General features: G+C 39.5%; 1 protein-coding gene across 1 annotated transcript in view; it reads left to right on the forward strand.

Annotated features, from left to right (window-relative positions):
- The window catches only part of CERKL (CERK like autophagy regulator), a 134,614-nt gene that overhangs the window by 84,417 nt on the left and 38,097 nt on the right, over positions 1-12,100 (forward strand). The window contains exon 3 of the mRNA XM_069577062.2: positions 7,466-7,597. Coding sequence (XP_069433163.1) covers positions 7,466-7,597 — 132 coding nt within the window. The remainder of the gene's footprint in view (positions 1-7,465; positions 7,598-12,100) is intronic.

Raw genomic sequence — 12,100 nt, forward strand, 5'->3', positions numbered from 1 at the left:
TACTGGACAAACTGATTTTAAAGATCGTGTAAAAATAGACATAGAAATTCTTAAAAGTAGTAAAGAGAGACCAGCTGTACCAGCTATTCAGTCGTGTTATGAAACTATGATATTTAAAATGTTACGATACTGATATGAATCAGTATCATAACACTTAGACACTTAGATTACATTCAGACACATCCAGAAACCTAATATGTAAAAAAGTGGCATTTGAAATCTGTGGGAGAAAGATGGATTATGTCATGAATGATGCTGGGAATAGATAGATAGCAATCTGGGAAAAAGTTACGGTCAGGTTTCATAAAATATGAAATTGAGACCATCAAATTATTAGAAAAATACAGGGTTTTTTTTTTTTATCACAAAGGAAGTTTTTAAATATGACACAAAACCCAGAAGCTATAAAAGAAGTGATATATTCAAACACAGGCACATAAAAATGAAAACTTTTAACAGAGAAAACAGCATAAATAAAATGAAAATCACTAAATGACACACTGGGGAAAATATTTGTAATTCATCTAACAAAAGCTTGATTTTTCTTACTGCATGGAGCACTACTATAATTAACATCTCAAAGAATACAAAGATTCTTTTTAAAGATTGGCTAATGATATAAACTGATAGCTCATGCAAAAATAAAAGCGGCTGTTAAACATTTTCAGTATTTCTCACCCTCCCCCTTATAAGAGAAATGTAAATTGAAATTAGAGTGATATGCAGTTTTTTATCCTTCAGATTATCAAAGATCAAAAAAATTGAAAATACGCAAGGTCTACAAGGGTGTAAGAAAACAGACTCTCTAAGTTCCTGGTGGTGTAAATTGGTAGTAAAAATAAAAGGTAAACTGAGTACTGTGTGTCATGCGCTTTCCTAAGTACTTTATATTCACTTATTTAATCATCACATGTACCTTTTGTGAATGGTACTCTTATTAGCCCCTATTACAGATGAGGAAACTGAAGAACAGAGAAGTTAGACAATAACCCAAAGTCACACAGTTTGGCAAATGGAGGAGCCAAGGTTTAAGATCAATTACTTTTACTCTAGCATTTACTTTTTTTTTTTGGTCACAACTCTGAATTGTTTCTATGGCAAGTAATTTGGCAGTATACACTCTCAAGGGTACATATTCTTTGATCTAGTGATTCTCCTTCTAGAGGTTTGCTTTGCAGTTTTCCGTAAACAGATGCAAAATGACATTTATTGCAGCATTATTTGCAGTGAAGGAAGATTGGAAACAACCTGAATACCTATCCCCAGAGAACTAGTTAATTCAATTGAGGTTCATACAAAGAAAACTAAGCAGCTGTAGATAAACTAAAATGGCACTCTATAGTGGTATGGAGTCATCTCCAAAATATTGTATTTTTTTTTTCTAAAAACGAATCAACAAGTATTTATTTTTAAAAGCATTATAATTATCTCTCCTGAAATATATAGCACCATCCTTCACTGTTAAGATAGAAAATCCATAAGGAATGTGTATCTACTACTGATTTAATGAAAAACCCAGCTTTGATTTCTAGTTACACTGTGCACAAATTTGGAAAGTTATTAGAGGACTTCCTTATGTAACTTTCCTTTTGCAAACTTATAGAGAAAAATTCCTCCTCCCTGTATTCATTTTTTTTTTTAGTTTTAAATTTTTTTAATTTTAAAATCTTTAATTCTTACATGCGTTCCCAAACATGAACCCCCCTCCCACCTCCCTCCCCATAACATCTCTGTGGGTCATCCGCATGCACCACCCCAAGCATGCTGTATCCTGAGTCAGACGTAGACTGGCGATTCTATTCTTACATGATAGTATACATGTTAGAATGCCATTCTCCCAAATCATCCCGCCCTCTCCCTCTCCCTCTGAGTCCAAAAGTCCATTATACACATCTGTGTCTTTTTTCCTGTCTTGCATACAGGGTCGTCATTGCCATCTTTCTAAATTCCATATATATGTGTTTGTAAAAGGAAAAGCAAGGCACCGAATAATAGGTGGGGATGCTGCCATCCATGTAAAAAGTCACTGAACATATACATACATTTTCATATGTGCACAGAATAGATTCTCAGTGGTACCAGTAGTTGTCTCTCAGGAAGGGAACTGGGTAACTAATGAGATTTTGGATTCGCAGAGTACAGTGTGTGTGTTTTAATCTGTACAGAAAACTACTGTGTGTGTGGTTCTCAAATACAGACATTAGTATTGAGGTCACTTGGTGAAGAGTGTAACCAAGAGCCTTAGACCTGGATTCAGACTCCAACACTGGATGGTTAACTCAGCAGGAAAGAGGCTTTGGAACACCCGTAGCGACTTGACTTCTTCCCTGACTTTGACTTTGGCTGGAGGAAGGACAAAATCAGTAGAGCCCTATGTGCTTGGGGTAAGATTCCTCCCAACACCACTGCGCTCTCCAGTCTTAACTGCTGCGCATGGCTTTTATCTTTCACACACGGTATTGCTGCCTGAAGTCCTTCATCAGCTAGACTTTCATCCCTCTAAGGCCCTCTCTGGGCACCCACTAGCCTGACACCATCCCCCGCTCTCTTCAACTCCAGACACCACTTTATTTTGCCCTGTGGAATGATTCTTCATGAGCAAAATCTTGGAGACAGACCAAGAGAGTTTCCAGTCTAATATGGAAGATTAACTAATCAATAGATGCGAAGTTACAATGGTATATAATAATCAAGATTGGGAAGCACATTGGTTTGTGAGAATAAATGATAAGGGGGAAATGACCTAGCTGAAGTCACCAAGCCAAGGAGGTCATGATAGGCTTTCCTCCTCTCCCCAGAAAGTGATGGCTGAGGCAAGATCAAAACAAAAGAAGAGGTTAACTGAGCAAAGTGGCTACGGTGGCAGATGGGGCAGGTGGGCAGCTCGTGGGGAGAGCAGGTGCAAGGGCACTGTGGCAGAAGGCACATAGGAATTCAAGAAAATGAATGGAATAGGAGGAGGCTTGAGGAAGGAGCGTGGATGGAGAGATGGTTGGGACCTTTGCAGTTATATCTCTTAAGGACATTAAAAAGTCCTACTTTATTGGGTAGAAATCTCCATTCTGATTTCTAAATTTTGATATCAAATTGCTACCTAATTCATGTATACTTAGACTTTAGCTTCATAGACATCATATTAAGTTCATCTGAAAGAAAAAGAGAAATGAGAAAATGAATACATGATCTGGTTAAAAAAAAAATCAGCTTTGTTGACATGTATTTAAAAACCCCTTGATTGACCAGAATGCCTAAGGACATTTCTGATTAATTTAGTTTTCATTACTATTATTAACTGAGGCTTAAAATAAACTTACTTTGCTTAAATCCTTTTAGAAAGTCTTTAAAAAATATTTAGCCCCTTTCCTGCCTTAGGTTTGTGTCACAAAGATTGGAAGGGCTGTAGAGCATGTACTTTTATATATTTACATTTAAAGTCTACAAGCCTTGAGCTAGAATGTGCTTATCCTCACAAGCCGAAATGACTGTTTTTCATTTCCATGAATGTTTATTCCTTCACAGTCATGAAATAGGAAGAGGGAGGGGGGAAGAAAAGTTGGTTTGTATGACAGCATTTGGGCACTCCCATCTGGTGATTAGACACCTTTCTTACTGGGTCTGTTACTGCTGGAGAAATGAGAGTATTCTAACAAAAATACCAGGTAAGGGGAAATTTAACTAGATCTTAGTCTGGACTGTCTGGAGGTGAGAACAAGTTTCTAGTCCTTGTCATGTTTTAATAAAAGTGAGCCTTAGATTGATCTGCTTAGCCTTTCCTCATTAAAGGACACGAATACTGTCCATGGCAGTTTTGTTTTGACCTGATCCAGAATCACATACCTCATTTTGTTGTTGTCTCTTCAGACTCCTTTAATCTGGAACAGTTCTCCAGCTTTTGCCTTTCATAGTCTTGGCAGCGTCGAGAAGTCTAAGGCAGGTATTTTGAGAATACCCTTCCACTTGGGTTTGAGCGTTTCATCATATCAGGTCCACATTATGCACTCGGGGCAGAAGTCCCACACAGGTTGCGTGTCTTAGTGCTGTGCCTGGCATACACGTGTGTCTGTCTGGATCACTCAGAGTGTTGTTAACTTTGCTTGCTTGACTGAGGAGGTGTCTGCCAGTTTTCCCTGCTGTAAATATCCTCTTTATCTTCTGTAAATAGAAGGATAGGGAGGGACAGAGTTTAAGAATAAGTAAATATATTGTTCCACAACTGACTGTCATTACTGATGGTTTTAGCATCCATTGCTGATTCTTGCTTAGATCCATCATTATTATAATGGTCAAAAATATTGATTTTCTAACTCTTTAATTTTTCTATATTTATTGTTTTTCTTCTATAAGACAGTTTTTCCTTCTTCTTTCTTTGTGTGTGTATTTAGTGTTGTTGTTTTTAAAGAAACATGGTTCCTGGGGTTTTTTTAATTTAAATTTATTTTTTTAATTGAAGGATAATTGCTTTTAAGAATTTTGTTGTTTTCTTTCAGACCTCAACATGAATCAGCTATAGGTATACATATATCCTCTCCCACTTGAACCTCCTTCCTGTCTTCCTCCCCACCCCACCTCTCTAGGTTAATACAGAGCCTCTGTTTGAGTTTCCTGAGAGAAACAGCAAATTCCTGTTGGCTATCTATTTTACATATGGTAATATGAGTTTCCATGTTTCTCTCTCCATACATCTCATCCTCTCCCCGTGTCCATAAGTCTGTTCTCTTATGTCTGTTTCTCCATTGAAAGTGAAAGAAAGTGAAAGTGAAGTCGCTCAGTCGTGTCCGACTCTTTGCAACCCCGTGGACTGTAGCCCACCAGGTTCCTCCGTCCATGGGATTCTCTAGGCAAGAATACTGGAGTGGGCTGCCATTTTCTTCTCCAGGGGAATCTTCCCAACCCAGGGATCAAACCCAGGTCTCCCGCATTGCAGGCAGACGCTTTAACCTCTGAGCCCCCAGGGAAGCCCCATTGCTGCCCTGCAAATAAATTCTTCAGTACCATCTTTCTAGATTCTGTATATATATGTTAGTATACAATCTTTCTCTTTCTCTTTCTGACTTACCTCACTGTATAATAGGCTCTAGGTTCATCCACCTCATTAGAACTGACTCAAATGTATTCCTTTTCATGGCTGAGTAATATTCCATTGTGTATATGTACCGCAACTTCTTTATCCATTCATCTGTCGATGGACATCTAGGTTGCTCCCATGTTCTAGCTGTTGTAAATTGTGCCCCATAGTATGTATGGTATGTTACTGTCTTTATTCCATTTTATGTTACCCCAGGTTTGGCCAGTGGGAATCCTGAGACACCGAGTCTTTCATCTGAGATTTTTGTACAAATGATATAAAAAATAGATAACAGACGGACAGAGGATAGATAACCTAGGAGTAGGAAGCCTGAGAGGTGAATCTGTTGGTGATCAGGAGAGGCTTCAGTGAAGAAGTGGTATTTGAAGTGAGCTATGAAAAAGTGGTCGCCTTTTTGCAGGGTTGGGGATGAGGCGGAGTGGAAAGGGAGCCTGAATGGAGGGAGACTGGACAGACCTGGTGTTCAGCAAGTAATCCAGTGGGTCGAGATCATGAAGGGGAAGCTGGACTGAAACAGAAAACCCTCTGCACTCAGTTTGCTTCTAGCATTTTCTGTGCAGGTCTCACGCCATGGTATTTTCTTCCTGGCCCTCCTTTTGCTGTTTGGGGGAAGGGAGAGGATGAGGTGTGAGGCAGGAGGGAATTGCAAGTGGTGGGAAACAGCAGCGTGAGCCCAGAGCCTTACTCAGATGCTACCTTCTCCGGAAGCCCTTTTACAGATCTTTAATAAGACCCTCCTCTCTGCACTCCCAGGGCACTTTGTGCCTCTGTGTTAACAGATCTGTTCTGTCCTGTACTGTTTCTGTTTGTGGATTCGTCTTCCCCCTTTGAAGCATGAGCCACATATGAATCACCTCCCCTCTTCCCTGTACTCAGTACAAATGCTCAATAAGTATTTCTTGAATCTGTGTGAAAGGAAGGAGAGAGGATAGGTTGGAGCTGGTTGGGGAAGGTTCTGGATGTCATTTTCAGGGGTTCAGGCTTGCTCCTCAGGCAGAGATAGGCCCTGGAGCTTTGAACCAGTGCAGGGCTGCTGGGAGCTAGAAGGTCTGAGGATGCAGTGGAACGGGGATGCTGCAAGACGCCTGTGAGTAGCCGGAGAGAGACGGCCAGGAAGGGCAGAGGCATGGAAGCAAACAGTTATCACCACGCAAATCGGGGCACTCATTTGAATGTAGGAATTGATTGAAAGGGGGGGGGGAAAGGAGTTGAGCATGGCTTTGAGGTTTCAAGACTGTATAGTTAGAAGATTGGCAGAGACCTCTCAGCAAAACAGGAGCCTAGAGCCAATTACAGAAAAACAAGGAGTTCAGCATCGTCCTGTCCGGTCCTCAGCCAAGACTCTCCCTGAATTCAAACAGTGTGATTCGTTGAACATTTTTTATTATATCAATTATGGTAAGAAAATATTGTCTCTGCTGGAAGCCCCAAAACTGACATGAGTGTAATGGGCATTTTTCTTTTGGCTTTTGTAACAGTTTCATTAAAAATGGATGCTAGTAACTGCTTTTCTAACCTCGAAGCATGGCCCAGTGAGAGCAGCTTACCACGAAAGAAATAGTCGTCAGCTTTCCTCTGGCTCCTCTGTCCCCTCCTGCCCCTTCCTAACAACAGAAAATTTGCTTTGCACCTGCTCCAACAGGGCTCTAAGTGATAAGCATCTTGCAAGCCCAGAAAATTGTAGTATCAAATCTCAGCTCCAACTGTGAGGCAGCACCATATCCCCCGATCCCGCTGAGAGACGTTGCTTTTCCAGTTCCCCAGGGAAGAGTTCTTTCCCTCTGGCCCTCTTTCAGGTTTGAACTCTGACCTAAGCCCTCTTTTTAGCTCCCAGCATGCATTGCTCTGGAGCTGGCCCTGACCTAGCCCCGAATCCTCCACTCTGAGCTCACTAGCAGGTCAGCCCTGGGGTCACTGGAATACCCAGTTCCAATAATGAGCATATTTATCCAAGGAGAGGAAATGGGCTTTCCTATTTGTTACAGTCTATTGCTTCCCCCACCCCCCCCCCCAGAAAAAGGTGCTTAAGAAACATTGGATATATTCACTATTATTGGTGATTTGGTAAGTATACATAAAAATCATCTAATATTCACAAAGTTGTTTTCATTCACACCTTCCTTCATAGGTTAAAAATGCTTTGTTATAACTCAGGACTTAACTTTAAGAGAGAGATTCCTATTTCATTGCTAGGGAATGTGAAATGTTTGAAGATAATGCTGTATTCAGGAAAGCTCTTGCCAGGATTTCAAATAAAAATAGCGAATACTAATTAAATAGGTGTATCACATTCTAACTGGCTTTAGTGTGTGGTTTAAAGGGAAAGAAAAAAGTGCTGACAGAGAGTTTATAATTTCTGTCTTCATATTTTCCTCTTAGGATTTTCAAACAGACCAAAGTCATTAAAAATACTTCTTAACCCCCAAAGCCACAAAAAGGAAGCTGCTCAGGTCTATTATGAAAAGGTTGAACCACTGTTGAAGATTGCGGGAATAAAGACTGATGTAACAAGTAAGTATTTTCAGAACATAATTTCGCCTTTAAAAAAAAAATCATACTTGAGGAAGCAAGATAACCTTGAGTTTGTTCTTGAGTCAAATTTAGGAAACTACTTGTAATATCTAAAGCTTGCTTATGTGCTTTGATAATTTACTGCAGCCAGCTACAGGATTATAATTCAATTATTTTGTTTCAATTGTATTATTTTTTATTAGAGTATCACTATTGTCTCTTTAGACCTTTTTCAGACTTTAAAAGTTATTAGATATCATATTTAAGGGGGCTGCACATGTTTTAGAACTTCACTGAGATGCTGGCTATTTGCACATTATCTCTGCAGTTCAGTAGTGATTGATTTTTGCTCACTTAAATGTTAGATGTCTTCCATGAAATCCTTCATTAAGTGGTTTTTGTTCTGACTCTGACCCCTGCTGGTTGGGTCAAAACTCAGCACTTAACAGCTGATTTAGATGAATTTGGAGAAGCCAGCAGCTTAAAATCATTGTCTAAAACAAGAGAGGTGCTTAGGTTTGTGTGCAGGAAAACAGAAATTTGCTAATGCTGAAGTTCATAGACAGAAGATAGTATAATTCTTTCAGCTGTTAAAATTTGGTGACCAAATTCCTTTATTGCTTGGTGGTGGTGGTTTAGTCACTAAGTTGTATCCAACTCTTGTGATCCCATGGACTGTAGCCTGCTAGGCTCCTCATCCATGGGATTCTCCAGGCGAGAATACTGAAGTGGGTTGCCATTTCCTTCTCCAGAGGATCTTCCCAACCCAGGAATCTAACCTGGGTCTCCTGCATTGCAGGCAGATTCTTTACCAACTATGAGCTATGAGGGAAGCCCAAAGATTTCCCTAACCGGGAATTGAACCCCAGCCACGGCGGTGAAAGCACTGAATCTTAGCCACTAGACCACCAGGGAGCTGCTTTGATTTCTTAGAGACTCTTATTTTTCCCAAGGGGATGAGGTCAGGAGGGTTGATGCTGTTGTTAATCATACCCTCAGTTTTGCTGGTTTTTCTTTTAGGTAGCCCACTCCCGTGTTCTTGCCTGGAGAATCCCAGGGATGGGGGAGCCTGGTGGGCTGCTGTCTGTGGGGTCGCACAGAGTTGGACATGACTGAAGTGACTTAGCAGCAGCAGCAGCAGTTTCTATTTACACTAAACAGATAATATAAATGTGTGGTGAATTTTAATTGATGAAGAGTGTTGCATAAGCCTACTCAGGATGCAAGACTAAAATGCACTTGGAATCTCCTAGTCCCAGTTATAAGTTCCTGAGGAAGGTGCCCAGAGTGACCTGGCTTTGCTCAGCTACAACCAAGGGAGATGAGTCTCACAATGTAAATAAGGTTTAAAACCTACATCTCGTGAGTTGATGGATGGGTATGCCTGTGTGCGCTGTGTCCATAGTATTTTGGTATTTCTTTCATTAACCTTGGCTTCATCTTAAATATGGTCCTTTCCATCACTGTAAAATGGTTGCCAATGAATTTGGTTCTTCTTCATTGAAACCTAGTGGGATGGGAAGAGGTGTGCATATGGGAGAGATTCAACATGTTTTAACCCTGAATGAGGATTAAAATTTTTTCTTATTAATTTGACTGTCCTAATGTATTATGTATGCTGTACCAGGAGCACTTTCTTAGGCAGCAAGACCTTTCCTAGGAGATGCAGTGGGACCCCCTTCTCCTAAAGGCTGAGGGCACCTGAAATGAAGTTGGGAAGGCTCCCAACAAGGCGCACAAGAGGAAGTCTGAGTCCAGAGTAAGGATAAATCTTTAGTGCTACAATTGGGAGTTTACTGTTTGTGCATTGATCCCGCGGTGCTGCACATTTTTTATCATCGTGTTGTAATTTAGTTTAGCAAAGATGATTATGTCATCAGGATAAAGATCAGAAAACATGAGGGAGACATTGGAGGAAAGAAAACCAGCCTACGAGGCTTGAACTAAGGTAGGGGAAATGGAAAGAATGTGCTTTCCTTTTTAATAATTGTATTAGAGAGAAAAATATTATGTCTAGAAGCTTTTTCCCCTAAAATTTAAATGTTATCAAATATTATATTTAGTTTAACATAAAATTAGAATATTACATAAATGCAAATTTAGAATTTATTTATGTATTTGTGCAGAATGGCTAATTATTAGCTGCCTAACACACCTGCTGCAGGCAAAATTATAAAATTGCATCTTTTGCTTATGAAACCATTTGGGTATGTACATTGGCTTAATATTTATATTTTTAAAATGTTTCCTATTTTATGGGAAAGACACAATAAACATGAGGCTATCTGAAAAATTTTATCCTGCCTATCTCACTGTATAATTTTTTAGTTTGAATAAGGTTGTGTATTTAAAACTACCTTGTATATTGTAAAGTGCTATAGAAACATGGTCATAATGTGGCATATTTTAATTTCATAAATTATGTAATAAGATTCAACTCACACTTTTAAAAAGTATCTTTTATGAAAGAGTAAAACAGTACAAATTTTCTGCATGTCCAGTGTGACCACTGTTTTAATATATGTTCTGTGCACCACTGCCTCCAAATGGACTATGAATTATGTGATAAATTCTGTATGATGATGAATTCATTAAGAGAGTGCTGTATAATGAGGCATGATGTAAAACTTGTAACAAGATGTATTCATCATAAGGGCTTCCGAGGTGGCTCAGTGGTAAAGAATCCACCTGCCAATGTGGAAGACGCAGGTTCAGTCCCTGGGTTGGGAAGATCCCCTGGAAGAGGAAATGGCAACCAGCTCCAGTATTCTTGCCTGAAAAATTCCATGGACAGAGGAGCCTGGTGGGCTACAGTCCATAGGGTCACAAAGAGTCAGACATGACTGAACACACACACATGGACCATATGCTCCAGCAATTCCACACTTCTGGGTATTTAGCCAAAGGAAGCAAAAACACTGACTCAAAAGATATCTGTACTCCCATATGCGTTACAGCACTATTTCTTTAAAAAAAATTTTATTGGAGTGTAATTGCTTTACAATGTTGTGTTAGCTTCTGTTGCACAGCAAGGTGAATCAGCTACATGGGTACATATAACCCCTCTTTTATGGATTTTCTTCTCACTTAGGTCACCACAGAGCACTGAATAGAGTTCCCTGTGCTCCACAGTAGGTTCTCATTAGTATTTGTTTTATACATAGAAGTGGATATATGTCAGTCTCCCAGTTTATCCCACTCCCCTTTCTCCCTTGGTGTCCGTACATTTGTTCTCGATATTGTGTGTCTGTTCATGTTTTACAAGAAGGTTCATCTGTACCATTTTTGTAGATCCCACATATAAGCATTAACATACGATATTTATTCTTCTCTTTCTGACTTTCTTCACCCTGTATGATAGTCTCTAGGCCCATCCACATCTCTTCAAATGGCACAATTTTGTTCTTTTTTATGGATAAATAATATTCCATTGTATATATGTACAACATCTTTATCCATTCTTCTGCTGATGGACATTTAGGTCACTTCCATGTTCTGGCTATTGTAAATAGTGCTGCAGTGACCGCTGGGGCACATGTATCTTTTGGAATTATGGTTTTCTCTGGGTATATGCCCAGGAGTGGGATTGCTGGGTCATATGGTAGTTTTATTGTTAGTTTTCTAAGGAACCTTTGTACTGTTCTCCATAGTGGCTGTATCAATTTACGTTCCTACCCACAATGTGCGAGGGTTCCCTTTTCTCCACACTCTCTCCAGCATTTATTGTTTGTAGATATTTTTATGATGACCAGTGTGAGGTGACACCTCACTATAGTTTTGATGCGCATGGATGGAGGAGCCTGGTGGGCTACAGTCCATGGGGTCGCAAAGAGTTGGGCATGACTGAGCGACTTCACTTTCACTTTCTCTAATTAGTGATGCTGAATATCTTTTTATGTGCCTGTCGGCCATCTGTATGTCTTCTTGGAGAAATGTCTGTTTAGGTCTTTTGCCCATTTTTTGACCAAGTTCTTTGTTTTCTGGTATTAAGCTGCATGAGCTGTTTGTATATTTTGGAAATTAATCCCTTGTCACTTGCTTCATTTGCAAATATTTTGTCTCATTCTGATGGTTGTCTTTTCATCTTGTTTATAGTTCTCTTTGCTATGAAAAAGCTTTTAGGTTTAATTAGGTTCCCATTTGTATATATTTGTTTTTATTTTTCATTACATTTTATTTTCATTACAATAGCCAAGACATGTAATCAGCCTAAGTGTTCATTAATTGATGAACGGATACAGAAAATGTGTGTATATGTATATGTGTGTGTGTGTGTGTGTGTGTGTACACACACACACACACACGTACATGCCATACCGCAGAATACTTTTCAGCCATAGAAAAGAAGGAAATCTTGCCATTTGGGGAAATATAAAAGGACCCTAAGGTTACTGTGGTAAGTGAAATAAGTCAAAAGCCGTATGATCTCACTTATATGTGGAATATTTTTAAAAGGTCCCCCAAGCAAACAAATCAGAACATGTAGATACAGAGAACAGATTT

Source organism: Ovis canadensis, chromosome 2 (genome assembly GCF_042477335.2).
Source record: "Ovis canadensis isolate MfBH-ARS-UI-01 breed Bighorn chromosome 2, ARS-UI_OviCan_v2, whole genome shotgun sequence".
NCBI classification, from domain to species: Eukaryota; Metazoa; Chordata; class Mammalia; order Artiodactyla; family Bovidae; genus Ovis; species Ovis canadensis.